The sequence below is a fragment of the Dermacentor albipictus genome, chromosome 3 (assembly GCF_038994185.2).
Source record: "Dermacentor albipictus isolate Rhodes 1998 colony chromosome 3, USDA_Dalb.pri_finalv2, whole genome shotgun sequence".
Taxonomy (NCBI): Eukaryota; Metazoa; Arthropoda; class Arachnida; order Ixodida; family Ixodidae; genus Dermacentor; species Dermacentor albipictus.
In genome coordinates, this window is record NC_091823.1 from 63,456,786 (window position 1) to 63,474,584 (window position 17,799).

The following is a 17,799-nucleotide window of genomic DNA, read 5'->3' on the forward strand; positions in this document are numbered from 1 at the left end:
CGGCATTAGAGATGAATAATGCTGAAATTCTTAGCTGTCCCGGAAATAAAGAAATGCATCTAATTTCCTGGAAGCCATTTGTGAACAGGTAGCTTTTTCCTCTATAGTTGGCTTTTATAATACGAAAGTAATGCACTCAGAGATTGAGTCACTCCTTCTGAGATATCGTTCCAAGCACAGTGACGGATCACCATCAATTTCTTTACCGTTACTTAGACCCGTCGATTCCATCAGCAATGAGTGCCTAGATAGCGAACAAGTCTTGTTAGCGCTGGCAACAGCGAATCACCTACTACTACCGCATACAGTAACATATGTTGAGTACTTTTGTGAGACGCTATGAGCCGTCACAGATAACGAAAAATGACAAATGGCATGTATATATAGAATAAACAACGTAACGACAACAATATGTACGAACTGTCTTGAGACCTTAACTAAAGCAAATGGTATGGACAACAGCTGCACTTACCCAGCTTTGCGACACTGCTTTGTTCACTTCTTGTGAGCGCTAAAATACGTCGCAGCTTGTTACGAAACGCGACCGCACGCCGACTGAACTTTCTACCTGCTTATCGTTTGATAAGCCCAGGCAGATTTCGAGCTTTCATCTGACATAGTGCTTGGGGCGTTTGTCGGTACTGGATGTTAATCTCGGTGCGATAACTGTCTGAGAAAAAAAAACTAATAAAGCAATAACGCTGTGACCTAAAAGTGACTTACGAGCCATGCTCTCCCGTTCAAGTTACGTCCAGTGTCGGCGCACGCAGTGCTTGCGAATCGTTTACTCGAGACCAAGTGCAAATAGCGTCCAGAGGTGTGGTATTTCCCTAAGTGAATGTGACGTGTGCTCAACAGAGGTCGAACGCCCGCTTTCTTTGTTACCAGTGCAGGAGTTCAGCAGTGAATTCTTGAGTCGATGCCCCCGAAGCGTGGGTGAGTGAGTCAGTGAGTGAGTGAAAGCACTTTTTTCGGTCCAGAGAAGACGCAGAGGAGACCCCGCGCCACCAATCCGAGCTTGCCAGCCCGATCGCGGACACTCTAGACGGCCAGGGTTTCGTCGTTGAGTTTGGGCAAGAGCGCAGCCCACCTATCCTTGCCGAAGGAGGAGCCGACGGCTTCGCACTTCCACAACATATGATGCAATGTTTCCGTTGGTCCACAGGCAGGGCAGTCCGCACCGGGATGCTTTTCTGGGTATATTGCATGAAGAACCGCAAGGTTGCGATACGCACGGGCTTCTAAGAGTCCAAGGGTCACTGCCCGCGCCTTGCATAAGGCAGGGTGCGGGAGGGGGAATGCCCGTCTTGACAGATAGTAGTATGTGGTGATATCAATGAACGTGAGCAAGGGTTCCTCGCGGGGCAAGGGGAATGCGGAGGCGGCGCGGTCGCGGAGTCCTCGGGCGGCGTCATGCGCGCCCTCGTTCGCGTTAGAAGGAGAGCCCTCAGTCGACACCGAGCGGGAAACCAAGTGAGAGTATCGGGAGAGATACTTTGGCACTTTGGAGAATGCGGAAGGCCTGAGGGGAGACCATCGCGATCGCGATTCGGTAGGCTTTAAGGGCTGCCTTGGAATCATCATCATCATCACCATCATCATCATCAGCCTGGTTACGCCCACAGCAGGGCAAAGGCCTCTCCCATACTTCTACAAGTACCACGGTCATGTACTAATTGTGGCCATCTTGTAATGGCAAACTTCTTAATCTCATCCACCCACCTTTCTGCCACTCCCTGCTACGCTTCCCTTCCCTTGGAATCCAGTCCGTAACCCTTAGTGAACATCGGTTATCTTCCCTCCTCATTACATGTCCCCCCATGCCAATTTATTTTTCTTGATTTCAACTAAGATGTCATTAACTCGCGTTTGTTCTCCTCACCCGATCTGCTCTTTTCTTATCCCTTAACGTTACACCCATCATTCTTCTTTCCATAGCTCGTTGCGTCGTCCTCAATTTCAGTAGAACCCTTTTCGTAAGCCTGCAGGTTTCTGCCCCGTACGTGAGTACTGGTATAACACAGCTGTTATACACCTTCCTCTTGAGGGATAATGGCAACCTGCTGTTCATGATCTGAGAATGCCTGCCAAATGCACCCCAGCCCTTATTCTTCTGATTATTTCAGTCTCATGATCCGGATCCGTGGTCACTACCTGTCCTAAGTGAATATATTCCCTTACCACTTCCAGTGCCTCGCTACCTATTGTAAACTGCTGTTCTCTTCCTAGACTGTTAAACATTACTTTAGTTTTCTGCACATTAATTTTTAGACCCATCCTTCTGCTTTGCCTCTCCAGGTCAGTGAGCATGCATTGCAATTGGTCCCCTGAGTTACTAAGCAAGGCAATATCATCAGCGAATGGCAAGTTACTAAGGTATTCTCTATTAAATCTTATCCCCAATTCTTCCCAATTCAGGTCTCTGTATACCTCCTGTAAACACGCTGTGAATAGCATTGGAGAGATTGTATCGCCCTGCCTGACGCCTTTCTTTATTGGGATTTTGTTGCTTACTTTATGGAGGACTACGGTGGCTGTGGAGCCGCTACAGATATCTTTCAGTATATTTACATACGGCTCGTCTACACCCTGATCCCGTAATGCCTCCATGACTACTGAGGTTTCGACTGAATTAAACGCTTTCTCGTAATCAATGAAAGCTATATATAAGGGTTCGTTATATCCCGCACATTTCTCTATCACCTGATTGATACTGTGAATATGGTCTATTGTTGAGTAGCCTTTACGGAATCCCTGCCTGGTCTTTTGGTTGACAGAAGTCTAAGGTGTTCCTGATTCTATTTACGATTACCTTAGTAAATACTTTGTAGGTAACGTACAGTAAGCTGATTGGGCTATAATTTTTCAACTCCTTGGCGTCCCCTTTCTTATGGATCAGAATTATGTTAGCGTTCTTCCAAGGTTCCGGTACACTCGAAGTCATGAGGCATTGCGTATACGGGATGGCCTTGGAATCGCTATATATTTATTCTCTGCGACCATCGAGTAGAGCCAGCGTGATTGCAACCTGTTCGGCTACCACGGACTTCGGAGCACGTACCGTAGCGCAGCAAGTGAGCCTGGAATTAAGTCGACGGTGGGGAGGGCGAATGCCACTTGTTGGACATGTGCACGGCATCCACGATGCTTGCCTCAATGTGGGTGTTACGGACATGCTCGAGTACAGCTCTGCCCCTGGCCCGACGTCTGCCGACGTGGTGTGCGGGGTGCATACTGCGGGGAATGGGCGCTATGTACAGTAAAGACCTGATGTCGCTGGGAATCCGCACGGCGTGGGGGCGCTGAGGCCCATCTCGTTGAGTATCTTGCGGCCCGCCGGGGTGCCGGATAGCCTCAGCAGCTGTGAGCGCTCTTGCACCTCGATTATTTCTTCGAGTGTGTTGTGGACTTCGAGCTTTACCGGGGTTTCGGTGTGAATGCCTACAGGTAAGCCGAGGGTGAGCTTAAGGATCTTTCTCATGAGGGAAATGATCTTGTTCCTCTGTGCAACATGTCAATTATGCTTGTCCGCCGAGAATGAAAGGTGGCAGAGCACAAAAGCAAGTATAATGCGGATGAGATTGTCTTCCTGGATTCCCCGGTGCCTGTTGGCAATCCTAGGGATGAGGCCGTCTTGGCGGTGATATTTATAATTGCGGTTCCATTGGAACCGTTAGACTCGATATACATCCACAATATTCGGAGCGAGTCCACTCTGGGCACCGGGGACCCATCACCAGTGAATAGCCGCATTTCGCTTTCGGACGTCGGTTTCCAAGCACGACGACCACCGCCTCTGGATCTTTTCTTGTAGATAAATAGTACAGACTTGGATGGAGAACATCTGAGCTCAGTGTAAGCGTGCGTCTAGCGATAATGCGTCTTGTGTGCGTCTGCCACTCATGTTACGGTCAGTTTCAGTGCACACAGTTTTTGCGCATAAATTTGCTCGACGTTAAGTGCCAGTAGTGTCCAGAAATGCCGGACTTAGCAAAATATATGTGGGCTGTGTTGAGCAGAGGTCGAGAACCCGCCTTCTGTTACCAGTGTAGTAGTTTAGCAGTAACACTGCTTTAGGCGAGACCAAAGCTTCCTCAACTTTGTGTCCGCAGGAAATAAATAATTCATTCAAGAGCTAGTCCTAGTCAACAAGCTTCTGTACATAAATTAGAAGTATACGAATATTGCGTAATAGTATTACTATTAATAATAGTACGTACTAAACATAATAGACACGTTAAGGAAGAACGTCGTTACAAAGATTGTCATAAACACTCCATATTTTTTTCTCTCAACTGCTCGTGATATCGATGGTCCTCCAGCCCGCATTGTAACCGCAAGAGCTCAAACACTCAGAAATGATTTTTTTTTCTGAATCACTAAAACAGCAGGGTCTATGGCTAGATTGCACTGTTTTGTACTGTGCATGTTGAATGGACATCTTTTTCCCATGCCTGTATTTGTCCTGGTTCGGGCCCACAGTATTTGTAAATAAAAGCGTTGCTTTTTGTCGTTTTTGTCACTTCAAAGGCCACATTGTTATCTTATTTTATTCTTCAACGGCTCTCAAGGTCACTTCGTAATCGTGCCCATGATAGCACACATTTCGAAAATGAAACAGTGTATCATCTCCAAAGTAATCTTTATGATTCCAGGAAATCTTCGTAGAAGTCATGTATAATACGTCATGTAAGTTGTCCTTCCTTTGACTCTTTATGAGACAGACGCAACATCAGAAAATCGCTTATACTCATATCTCATTGTCTGTCTCTAGAATCAAAAGGGAAGCGCTTGGCGGCTGCATAAAGATCGCCCGCCACACTCTGACGTAACCCAACGTGTAAAATGAGTTCATCCTTGACTGCGCGTTTCATTTTACACTGATGAAGTAGGAACAGCTGCCTCCAAGGGATGCCAAGCGATGCACACTGCATTGGTACTCATTGCATGTGCAGACAGAATCTGTAGTTCTCTTGTGCGTGGTTAGCTTCAGCTTTAGTTTAAGTTCTGCAAACACCAGTGACATCTGTGAAGATTCAATAAAAACCAGAGTGTTAAAAGACTCAGCAGATGGCCGGTCTCCAAAGAAATACATTTCTTGTCTTACTTTCCGGGTGTCGTTCATAACCATAGGTGTTGCTTTACTGTGCATCACAGACTGGTGCATCGCTGCCAGTGCAACAGGGGTCGATGCGCCATAACCACGCTTGACGATGGTTGGGGCTCCTGTGCTTGTGCCCTTTATGGAGACGGACATATTCTGTCGCTGTCGAAGGGGTTGGGCGGAGATTGGCATTCCCCTGTTTGTTGCCGGAGTTCTTTCAAGTCATTCCTGGACCGTACACGCTTCGAACGCAGAATCGCCATGGCCAAGCAAGAGCCAAATTTCTACAATTTCTAAGCCCACCGAAATAAAAATAGTACCACGCGAAAAAAAAGAAGGAAAAGAAAGAAAAAGGGTTTGGCTTGCACATATTGTTGAATTATGAGTAATCTCCGCGGGCCTCATGATGTCAACGTTTATGACACAAGGACGACGCACACCCGACGTAGAAAAATATGCGACTTTGTAAGTGGAATTATACAGATGTATGTACAGATGGGCTAGCAGCGAGTGCTTTCCTTGCCGTAACCGTAGCGGTCCAATTCTTCGAAGTAATCACTCTGACTAAGCATATCCCTCTCCAGCTTGTCGTAGTCGTAGCTCTCCAGTGTTCCTCCGGCTTCTTTTGGGATCACATCGTCGGGAACAAGGTCGCGAAGTTTCTCCATATCGTCACCGAAGAGCTGAACCTGAAGAAAAGGAATCATAACGAATTTTGTATTAGTGCATAATGATAGAAGCGCGTAACCACGTTGAAATCGTGATTACCCACCTGGTTCTTTTTTTTTGTTCCTTCTTTAGATTACTATTATCCTATTCAGCCATGTCATATAAGAATAATTTCGTTGTTTCTTTTTCTTATTTACGCTTTTGATAGTGCTGCTTAATGTCATGCATGAGCTGTACGGCTTGGCCCAATAGGGAAGCAAGTACGTATCCCTAATTTTCATTTGCTCTCAAGCCCACCATTGCGAGCAGCCGGGAAGCAAAATACATTCGTGAAGTTTGCCTCCGGTTCATGCAAGAAGACAAGGAAGTGACATTAGCGGTAATTTTCTAGTTTACACTTTGTGCTGCTTTTAGCAGGAGTTTTGATTGCTATAGTGGACAGAACACAAGATTAGAAGCCCATTGGTATTTCATTTTATAGACTGCGAGTGACAGCGCTATTCCTAATTCTACACTGCTTGTGCATATGCATGACACGTCACTGTCTCTAACACGTCGCTAAGGCATCAGACGGCGCAATAACAATGCGTGCCTGGTGATTTATTTTGCGTGAGCTTCTAAAGCCCCAAGAGATGTCGTAATGACGAGCCGCCAATGTTGTACCAACGTTGTAGTTTTGTGCCTTCGTGAGCCTGTGCATTCACTATAGTGTGTAAGTGCAGCCACATCTATGTGCACGTTACTATACTACATGAGGTGTGAGAAGTGACACGTATACGTACCCTTTCTATTAGCTTGGATTTCATGAAATTCTTTGTAATCGAGAAGAATATGTCAAACACGGGTGGGCTGTTGACAACGTAAACAGCTTTTACTTTTACAGGGTAGCAGTCCTGAAATTGAGAAACATTACGTAAGCTGTAACATTTTTGTATCCTAAGTGACGTGCGTACACGCTGGCACACCACATTCGCTATTCCACTAATTTGTTTAATTTATGGTGATTTCGCTAAGTGCTTCAAAATATTGAAATGTTACAAGCACATCAAGTTCTAAGTACACACACTCTTCTCGCAAATTCTCAAATCAATATGTCTCGTACTTTTTCTTAATTTTTTTTCCACAACAAGCGCTGTATACAACCAATAAACACCTACACACATCTCAATTATTACCAAGTTTGACAGTTCTTGTGGCTTTCTCGGTGAGTCTACAACTTAATCATTTTCCCAACATGCTTTTGGATATATATATACCTGTAGAGACAGAGAAAGACTGCGACACACTGAGCGCCTCCCTACCGACGCTTATTTAATGTTTCCGAAATGACTTAGGCGATCAATTAACGAGAGACCTGTAATTTCGCACGATGCGCATAATTATCCCCTGCAATTGTAACTTCAGCACAGTGCCTTACCGGCCTTGTTAGTATGTGCTCACGGTGAAGATTAGCGCAAAGAGAATGACAGATAAGGCACGCCTTCTCCTGTCTTCTTCTTGAGTCGTCCTGCTCGCGTTTAGGTTTAACATGAATCGTAATTTCGGAAGCACACCCCCCTCATCGTCTCACCTCTCTTCCGGTGCATGGCGTGACTTTAGGTTCTAATGGATATGTGCGAACAGTTTCAAAAGTTGCACATCAGCCTTTGTGTATTTTAACTTATATTTTCATATTTAAACCTGGTCTCCAGTCACAATAACATCTTCATTCTAAAAGAATGTGTCCCTGGGATGCTGACCACATAGCTCATCAGCTACGAGCTCTTCTGCCAATACCTGAACGCAACATACTTGTGTGCCCGATTGCAAAAATAATGGACATTGTCACTTGCAGACACATAATCTGAACTCTTGTCCCTTCTCTCTCTCGCGTACACTTCCCTATCTCTGTCCCACGTGTAGAATAACAAACCGGACAAAGTCTGCACTCCATATCACAAGTCGTTGGCAGCGCTGCCTAAGGCACAAGGCATAAACAGGCCGTGTCCATGCGCAAGCGCAATACAGTTTTGGGCGCAACGGTCCGATGAATGACAGGATTATAAAGGTATGTTTTTGCTCGGTGCATGATAGGTTACAGCAATATACGACACATATATTAGGGCTTCTGAGCGTGAACGTCGTGTAAAGCAAATTCAGCAGCCCCTGAGCCGACAACGCGGCGCGGATGAACAGATCTCGGGTGACATTCGGTGTTCCTTTTGGCTAAGGAGTCGTTCAGCTTCAATACTGCTGCAAACAACTTGTGGGATAGAATATAGGTAACCTCCCTGCCATTCCTTCCTTCCCTCTTTCACCTGAGCAATGTGGATCATCCTCTGAATTGCGAAAGGCGTGTACTGCGTGAGGTGGTGCAGACCGAGACCCTTGTAGTCGAGTATGTAAACCACTCCACGCTTTTGGACTTCCTCGTCGAAAAGCATCCACTCAACGAGCATCATGCACGCTTTCGTGAATTCGTCGAGCGTGCAGATGGAGGCGTCCCAGGCTCCTGCGAGAGCAGTGCTGTGAATTACTCGTCGTATATCGCTCAAATGTTTTTTGTTCTCGTTCATTCAGTGTTCGCACGCTCCATACCCCTCTATCTCTTGCAGTTTGTTCGTGATTACTCCAGTACTTTTCGAGTGCCTATTAGTGCTCTTCAAACCGTTGAAACTTTTTCGCATAGGTGCGAATAATTGAACCGTCGTTTTGGTACTGCAGTGCCCCAGAACAAGAATAAAGAATCAGTTTTTTTTTATCACCTGTGCCTGACTAAGGCCACAGTGCCGTCCTTCTGTTTAATATAGGGAATGAGGTCAATTTCAAATCAATAAATTCATCCATTTTTAAGTATATCTTATAAACATAAGTGTGCAGAGAAGCGATGGCGTGTAGTACAGATGTTGGGCATGTGTTCCATGCCCTGAAATATTATCCTGGCTACAACACAATTTGTTTTTCAATATAAGTGTAAAGTCGGAGGACGTACAATCAGAACGGTACAGATAAGCTTCGGACAGGTTAAGATATCCGTACACCTGATATGATACTGCAGATGTATAGGATGAACGGTAAAAATAACACCGAAAAATAAAATGAATTGTAGAAATTCAAGAGCTTAGCCAAGCCGTATGCCTGAAATGACACTTTTGGGATAACGGTGAACGTGTAAAGAAAAACGCTATCAAAGAGGCACAGGGAAATATTTTAATAAAAAGTTAATAGTTTAGGCTATACCAATAGGGCTTGACATCGACATCCGTTCGGGGTGAAATAATAAAAAAAAGAAGAAAAAGTAAATGAGTTAGTGAATATATTTCAATAGCGAGCGAGGACTTGCCTGCCGCCTAAAAAAAGTAAATAAAAGAATTGAAGCTAACTTCAGACGAGAAAGGTGATGGTGATATTTGGACATTTTTCAAGGTACTCTAACCCACTGTATATTATAAATGTTTACCATATCTGAAGTGAACATGCATTTTTCCTACCAATCCTGCCACTATGACAGTTGGCTCTAAATGGAACTGAATTGTAAGCAAGGAAAACAGCGATGAATCTACTTGTCAACTGTTCTAACCACAGTTGTTAGATGAGGAGGCCACATTTTCTCTCCATAGAACAAACGAAATATATGATAATATTACCTCATTTGTTAGTCTCGGGTGTCAGTGGTAAGCTTGCTTTCCCTCCTACTGCGGGTAGTGGCCATGGTAATTAAAATATCTTAGAAACAATTAATTCTGAAGTTTTGCGTGCCGAAAACACGATCTCAAAAACACGCCGTCAAAATTTGTGACGTCACGGCGAACAAGAGGGCTGGTAGGCGGGGTTACCATCCATCTTTCGCTATTTTCTTTTTCTGGCGTATCAAGTATGCTTTCCCAGTAGGTGGCATTTTGGGTATTCTAGAAGCTTTATTTACTAATACAGCTCGACTCAAGTTTCTCCCTAGTGTAGGTACATGCACGCACAGCCATCAATGGGTGGTTTTCCCTCTTCTTTTACGTACGAGATAGTCTAATCTTCAGTATTAACGTTTTAAGTGGCCTGAAGGTTGTGCTACATGACGCACATTTTACCCGCTTGAGATTTACCGAGCGATGACAAGTCACGTTTAGTTAGTTTACCCGTGCGCTACCGACGAGGTGTCTCACCTGTTCTGACGAGCATGACAGCTCGCCCCAGCGAATCCCGTCTTGAGGACAAAGCAAGGAGTTTGTTTTCCCGGAAGATGGTGTCGTAGAGCACTTTGGACGGTGAAAAACTCTCGAAAATAGCAGGGTAGCTTTGCCTCGCCGTAAAGTATTTCTGAACAGTCTTGAACGCTTTGTCAGCGTCGTACTTGCGACCATGCAGGAACTTCATCAAGAACCGCTCGTCCTTGGGGCAGTCCAGCAACTTTTCGTCTGCAATGTGCACGAACAAAAGATAACAGGGAACGTTATTACACAAATGCGAATTCTTCAATAGGCGCCGAGGATTTCTGCGTATGCTCTGCTTTCTCTAATTCAGCAAGTTAGCCTTTCATTTTGTTAACGCTGTATACAGTATTCTCATAGCAATGCCACCACACGTCTTTCCGAACTTGAGGTTTCTCTAATTCAGAAATTTAGCCTTGCATTTTGTTAAGGTTACAGTATTCGTATAGCGATGGCCCGCATGCCTTCTTTTCCACTTTGGGCTTAAAGGTATCGAACAATAAATAAATTAAGAATTAAACAAGAATTAATTAATTAATTATTAGTTAATTAATTAATAATAATTAATTAACATTTGACTAATTAATTAATTAATAGCTGTATTTACAGGTGAGTTGTGTGTTTCTCGAACGTAGTGTTAACTAAAGCCACGACCAAGCTGATCTCATATGTATAGTTATGAGTGCTCGTCGGACGCTACGAACGTCTCAGTTTCTTAATTATGCGTTATAAACTTAGTGAGTCGTTTGCTTTTTTATTGCAATCATTCCGCACTTCCGCATTCGGACACACGCATGACGAATGTTGGATGAATTTCAAAAGGCAAACCAGTTTAGCAATAAGCACACACGGTTATCCAAATAGTAAAGACAGGTCAAGTGAAGTTCTCTTCGCGTAGAATGAGAAGCGAAGCTAAAAGCAAAGTAAATACGTGGCTTGTGAATTAAACAGCGTTGAATAATTTAGCACATAAAAAGGCCGCGAGTATTTTTTCGTTCTCGCACCCTAAACGTGAGAGCCTTTCGTCTTAGTAGTAGTTCTTAAGTGTGTCTTCTTTTTGTTGCTTTTGCTTCCTTTTTTTTTTACTTCATAGTGCTAGATGACATTCCGATACGATCTGCACAGTGACGTGGGTAGCAGAAAAACCCCGACTCATTATTTTAACTGCTACAGCTTCTTTTTTACTAAACTACCATTCAGAACGTTTGCCATTTATTGATGAGAAGAATTTACTATAGGCGGACACTTCTCTAACTACTAGCAACATTCAATACGAGCTATAACTGGCGGACACATTCGGTAGTGACACTTTCGTAACATAAATCTCAACGCTACGTAAACATGAATGGGACGCGTGCATATATGCGTGTGACGCAAGAACACATACCACGAATAAGTTTCTCTAAATTCTGTAGAGACGCGGCGATCTTTTCAGGTTCGTCCCCATTTATTTCTTCCATGCTGATTGCTTCTTTTTGCTCCCTGAAACGAACTGAAAGATAAAACGAAGTAACACTTTGAGCATTGTGGATGGGCAAACATTGTATCAAATAAGCTGGGCTTGTCCACACAAAATTCTTTCGCGCTACAGCTGTTGGTAAGAGGAAATGCCAGCCAATGAAACATCGTTCCAGCGCACAATTGAACACGGACGAGAAGAGAAGGACAACACGAACGCCAAACTTAGCGAAATACCAGCCAACCCTGATGCATATGTTATTAGCTAAGGCGGCTGGTCGATGGCAAATCGAACTTACGAACAAAAACGCTTTGTAAATTCGACCCCTATTAGATAGAATGGGAAAATAAATAAGCGGCAGCAAGCTTCAACTCATGTAGCCACCATTGGTCCTGCGCTGAACGCCGTGATAATGACTTGAAAAACCGTTGCTGTTTTTGCGTGCTGCGCTGCAAATGATCTTCAAGAGCGTAGGCGTGGTTCTGGGATACTTCGGTATACACGCGTGGACACCAATTCCGGCCTCTTTACGGCTCGTCTCTGCGACAAAGATTCGTTTTACGCTGCGACAAACAACGCCATGTGTTTCCATTTATCGTTCGGACAGCGAAGATGCAATTTGGACGCTAAAAGAACGTCGAAAGGTCCGTGCTTCGAGCGGATAGACGGCAACGAGCGCATCCGAGCGCTTAGGCGTGTTTGTGTGTGTTGGTGCGAAGGTCGACGAAGGAAAGTGCCGACCTGTCTGCGAGCGCATATTATGCCTTCATGCCGAACTTGATCGCCTCGCGCTTCATCCGCCGGATACGTCCCTCTCTTAGGCGAGAGACGAAACTTCGGGAAGAACAAATCCCGACCACGGCGGGCGCATATCGTTGGAGGGGGGGGGGGGGGGGGAGCGAATGCAGAAACGCTCATGTGCTTAAATTTAGGTGCACATTAAAGAGTTCATGGCGGTTAAAATTAATAAGTAGTTCCCCACTCCGGCGTGCCTGGTAATAAGACTAAGGTTGTGGTTTTGGCGCGCAAGGTCCAGAAAATTTCTTTTAAAGAAGATGCAAACGGACTTTTTTTTTTGCTGTACGTCGACAAGTCTCTGTTCAAGTCCTTCCCGCTCCAGGCAGCTGGACCAACATAACCCCCGAGACTGAAGAGCCCCATGGAACTCGACATAGCAATGCTCTAGTAATGTAGTTTTGTTTATGCGCTCAAGGCGGCCACATTCGCAGGCACAAGTATATATATGACGAGTTCATCTTCCTAAACGCATCACTGGGATGTTAAGCTAAGTAAAGTACTCGTGCCTTACGTAGAGGACGTATAATTTTGCACCCCCCTTTGTTGGATAAACCTTTGTCGTCGACAGAAATACTACATTCTTGATTGGCCAGGTACAGCACCTGGAGTCGTCTGCAGTAAGCAGCGTCTCGTAGAACGTAGCTAACATGTGTTCTCTCCCTTCTGCAGAAGTGCTATAGGACGTCGTACATTTGCTGCCTCCTGACGCTTCTGCGAGAGTCTTATTCCCCCATGTCGGCAAAACTAATAGAGGATAGCCAAGGAAGTTATTACAAAATTATTTTACATTCGCCCAAAGGGGAACCTCCCCGTGAATATTTCACTATTATCTGCAGGTTATCGCAACGCAGTTAAATGATATTGTTCAGTCGTTTCCGATTTCTTGACTGTATTGACTGACGGACGGACGGACGGACGGATGAATCGGCTAGTCCTATACAGCTCCGCTGTGAAAACGGTGGTGCAAGCGAACGACAGAAATTTTTGAGATAATCTGCCATGGAAATTCAAACACATGTGTTTAGTTAGTTCGAACACGCGCAGAGCCTTTTTCCGAGTGTGAGGACACTTCGTCACGTGAAACCAGCCCGCGTAGCGCCAAAGAAAAGAACCCAAACGTTCACGAGCTAGTGTGACTCTCGTCGCAATGCTAGCATACCGAGTTATGTAGCGTGGAATTCATCCACGAAGTAGTGCAGGTGAGCGCAACAATAATTTTCGTAATCAAACAATAAATAACGATGTAATCTCGCTACTTACGTAATCAGTCAGCTATTAAGTATCTCTAAAGCACAGAGAGCTGGTTGTATAAGATCAGATGATGTTCAAATATTCTATATTAAGAGGAAGCTTTAGCCCTGGTGCTCCCATCTAAATACATGGGAAAGGAGAAATCGTTTTTTAGGCAACCACTGCACCCGATTTGATTATATTTGTTGTATTTAAAAGAAAAAAGCTAAAATAAAGTGACTGTTGGTTGCTAATTTTTGTTTATGCCGTCAATTTATTAATAAAAGTTAGCAGAAATAGCAAATTCTCAGAAAACGAAACTGTCTTGTTTACAACTGTGTAACTCAGTAATAAAAGAAGATATCACAGTCCTGTCAATTGCATTTAATAGTATATTTAAAGCGGAGAAAACTGATATATTACACATGACTAAAAAGGAGCGACTAAAATGTCAATGGACATTTCCCAAAACCCTTGTAAACAATCTAACAAATTCACCTAATACATAATCTGGCTTATAAAACTTGTCCTCTTTGGATGATCGAATGGATGCAGTTTACAGAAATGCGGTATGTGTTCTTGGTGCAAAGCTACGAATCTGAAAACTTCGTGCTTCTATATTTTTTTTGCCATACTTACGCATTAAAAAAAAAATTTAATACATTCAAGCCCTAAATCAACATTCCGCTTCGAACATTCACTAGAATTTAAGTTGCTCTCTCAGATACAAACAGGTTTCATTAGCGTCGGTCTATAGGGGCTATCTCAGAAAAGCGCTTCTACGTTTTACATGTATTTGGAGAGGCTGCGTCGGAGTTGGGCCCCTGCGAAAGCTTCCTATCTCAGTTGTCTTAGAACCACTGGCATTAAATAACGAACTCGCCAAACTCGTAGAGGGTGCCCAAATAAACTCTCACGCAATTGAAAGTCAAAAGCGGACAATATATATTCATTGTCTCCACACATAACGAGGTAGTCGAACAAGCCTACCGAAGAGTATTGCGGAGTCGGCTTCCCATACAAAAGTTTTTTTGTCAATTTTGTGTAGAGTGTCCACAGATATTTATCTACAAGGTCTATGAATATATATAGAAACTTTTATAGGAGTCTATTTCGGTATACTGCCTACAGCTCATGAGCTATTTGCAAACCGGCCATTCACTAAGGATATTCATTAAAATCTTTCCTCCCTATAGGATGCGCGCACGATGTCTGCAAATTGTGGAACGACAAATATAGAAATGAACAGTAAGCCAATGTAGTTAGCAAGATACCTCGAGGCAGTACTTGTACAGACCACATCGCTTCTTTTTATAAGTTTATTGGCAAATACTAGTGTCATTGATTTTACCTTCAGCGGTGATATACTTTCGGGTTCCCGAGCTAAATGCACGACGCCACTTTGGATTCCACGAAAGTACGCGTTTCACTTATGAAACCATAAATTAAAATGTGCGTTTGCTGGCGCTTGCAAGTCGCTGCAGTTATTTAACCGTTACGCGACGACTGTTTGTAACAAGGGACCCTAGCAGCTTTCTACATTGGCCCATCAAGTAAAGTTATGCCATTTTGAATAACCACACCCGGTACTACTCATATGACGACAAGTACAGCCACATTAGTTTTATAAAAATGTGCGGTCATTAAATAATTTTATGCGTAGCTCGCACACACACTATAACAAACTTTTGTAAGCAGCCAGTTGGGTCGGCAAAGCACAGACAATTAGAGGCACGTATACTCGGACTATTCCTAAATGGTGCCATTGAAGTACATAAGAATGCCGATACTTTCTAAGTGTCCTTACATAGTCTGCACAATGCAGTCAGAGTTTCGCAGAGGCCAACCTTTTTCATTCTCTCCAGTAACGCGAATTATCAAATAATTTTCATGAACTAGGCGTCTAACTTCTGGGTTTTCGCAGTAGCAGTCTGAATAGGCTTAAAGTGCGAAGCAGTGACTTAAGGGATGTTTCTCATAACACTGGGAGCTCACCCGCCGATATGCAACATCATCTTTCTTTCAAAGCGAATAGTTTTCTTTGGCTCTTTCGACCGTTTTCGTGCTATTGTCAGTGGTCGGTTGATAATCGGTGGTCGGACTCGGCAAGGAAAACCTTCGTTCGTTCGTTTGTTCGTTCGTTCGTTCATTTTATCCGCTTACACTGATAATCATCATCGATGGTTTCTGCACAATTTTCCCCTTTCATTTCGAGCCTTAAAAATTTTCATAAAATTGGGCTCTTAAAAACTACACTGTGTAGCTCGCATCTTTTAAGAACATACAAGCGGCGTAAGGAATAAGCGGTGAATATATGCACGCTGCGCGTCTCTATGGCTTGTATGGCCTATGATGTTTATGGCGTCTCTATGGTTTCGACGCTGTGCGTCTCTGTGACACTTATTCGCCACTAAGCAGCACGGCATTAAAGTACGGTTTCTTCCTGACCAAAAAAACACGCGCTAAAGCAGCAGTGAAGTTAGTTGTAAAAGTTCCGTATAAATGTGTATGATATTAAAAGGAGTACCCTCTCGACATTGCTGTGTGAAACTCTTTATGGAACTTAGCCAATATTGTGAATTATAATTTTTTTTCTCAAAAAGATTTACCTTTGAGTTACGCTGATGTATAGCAGTGAATTTCAGCAGATTTCTGCATGCCTAAAATTCCTGGAAATAGGTGAAGTACTGTAGCAGGCACTGTGGGCACGCGCCTATGGTGAATTCATGTGTAATGAACATGTTACTACACGTGCCAACGATCACGAACGATTATGGACACACCGAAGGACATCAAGAGCCTGTGGCAGCAGCCATTTGCCATAAAGACGACGCATATCAGCCGCTGTAGGGACAACGAGCTTTCTCTGCTTCTGCTGGCCGCACGACGCAAGTCGCCTCGTTGCTCGAGCTCATTCACAGGTTCGACCAACGATCGCTCTCTTCCTGGTTCTCAACTTATTCGGTCAGCCATATTTTCTCCTCGGCTGACTATTTCATCGTGTGCCACTCGGTAAGCCCATAATCCAGCTAAATATATAGCTTAAAGGTGGAAAAGCAGCCGAGGCTTTTAAAATTGTTAAACGTTTACAAATTAAACAAAAAAAAAGGCTCGCGAAATTCCTGAGGATGAAATGAACACAGTTTTTGGCCACTGCGAGATACCGCAATACGCGCGAGACACATAACCCGCAAAATGCGTCCCTCATACTGCTATTGAAGCAGGAAAGACGGCCGTCAAGAAGCGACCTAAACATCAGCTACCGCCATTTTCGAAGGTTTAATAAGAACAACCGTTTTTCCGACTCTCATACGTTCTTTTTTTGCGTCCATTAAAAGAAAGAAATAAAGAAACGAGCAGTTCGCGGCCGTGTGTGATAACGTCGTCGTCACACTGTTGCTGTCGGCAAGGCACCGGTTCTCGGTGAAAATTTCCTCCCGACGTTTTGTAGCGTGCAAAAAACAACACAGCCCAAGAAAATACAAATTCACTCCTACATTAGGCGCAGCCGGACATCTATGGCACGCACTAGACGTAATCGCTACTTGACACGCACCTCTCCACTGCTCTATGAAAACAACAATACGTATACTATGCTTGCCCGAAGCTCGCATGACGCGACAACACGTTGAGTGCAAAACTCGCTGCCACTAGCTGTCACTAGCCGAAAGTGCCGGCTGTGCTACAAAAATGGCAGTAAATACTCTGCAGACAGACTTTGTCAGTCGTGGAATTACATCAAAGCTTTCGCCAAAATCTACACTGTTTTTTTTTTTTTCTGGGTGCTCACCTTTGAAGTGAATTTGCCCGCTTGTCGACTGTCAAAAGCTCCTCCAACTTCGTTTCCTAGCGCTGGGGGCGAACGCGTTGAGCCCCCTTATCAGGGCGCGCTGTCAACCAGCGCACCGGCACAATCGCACGCACGCCGCAAGCAGCAACTTGTTTTGGCTGGCACGACTTCCTAGCGTCGGCGCGGAGTCGGCGGGGCGACCTTCAGTTTCTCTGTCTCACTCTCCTCCCCACTAATAGAACAGGAAGTCACGTGTGCCTTCAACAGCTGCCAAATCGCTGCCTCGCGGCTTCTTGTTTTATTATTATTGTTTTTTTTTCGTTTTACCTCTTTGCATTGTCCAACTTTCCTGGGTTTCTTATTTATGTCTCTATCGACTCGGTGCTCGTTTCTTCCGTGCGATATTTTGCTTGTTGGGAAATCCAAGGCCTCCGCGCTGCGGAGGTCCTTCTCTTGTATATCCAAATGGCCCTTCGCGTCGGGGCACGCCATTCGTCTGGTCTTTCTCCAATGTCTTGAATATGCAATGCGAAAGGAGAACGGAACGGAGGCCGGGTTGGTGGGGAGT

At 44.4% G+C, this 17,799-nt stretch overlaps 1 protein-coding gene and 1 long non-coding RNA gene across 3 annotated transcripts in view; one reads left to right on the top strand and one right to left on the bottom strand.

Moving 5' to 3' along the window:
- LOC135898808 (uncharacterized) overlaps positions 1–17,799 on the top strand; it is a 190,169-nt gene that overhangs the window by 34,914 nt on the left and 137,456 nt on the right. The window lies entirely within an intron of this gene.
- LOC135898804 (alpha-tocopherol transfer protein-like) lies at positions 5,551–17,421 on the bottom strand. The gene is made up of 6 exons (XM_065427974.1): positions 17,232–17,421; positions 11,342–11,446; positions 9,910–10,161; positions 8,071–8,264; positions 6,556–6,666; positions 5,551–5,793 (listed from the first exon to the last, which is right to left on the bottom strand). The coding sequence occupies exons 2-6, from the start codon at positions 11,412–11,414 to the stop codon at positions 5,605–5,607; spliced, it is 819 nt and encodes a 272-aa protein (XP_065284046.1). The 5' UTR covers positions 11,415–11,446; positions 17,232–17,421; the 3' UTR covers positions 5,551–5,604.

Coding starts and splice junctions, on each gene's coding strand:
- LOC135898804 (XM_065427974.1), bottom strand. CDS start 11,414: ATGGAAGAAATAAATGGGGACGAACCTGAAAAGATCGCCGCGTCTCTA. Junction 8,265..9,909: donor TGTCATGCTCGTCAGAACAG/GTGAGACACCTC, acceptor CTGCTCTCGCAG/GAGCCTGGGACGCCTCCATC. Junction 6,667..8,070: donor GGATGATCCACATTGCTCAG/GTGAAAGAGGGA, acceptor TCTCAATTTCAG/GACTGCTACCCTGTAAAAGT.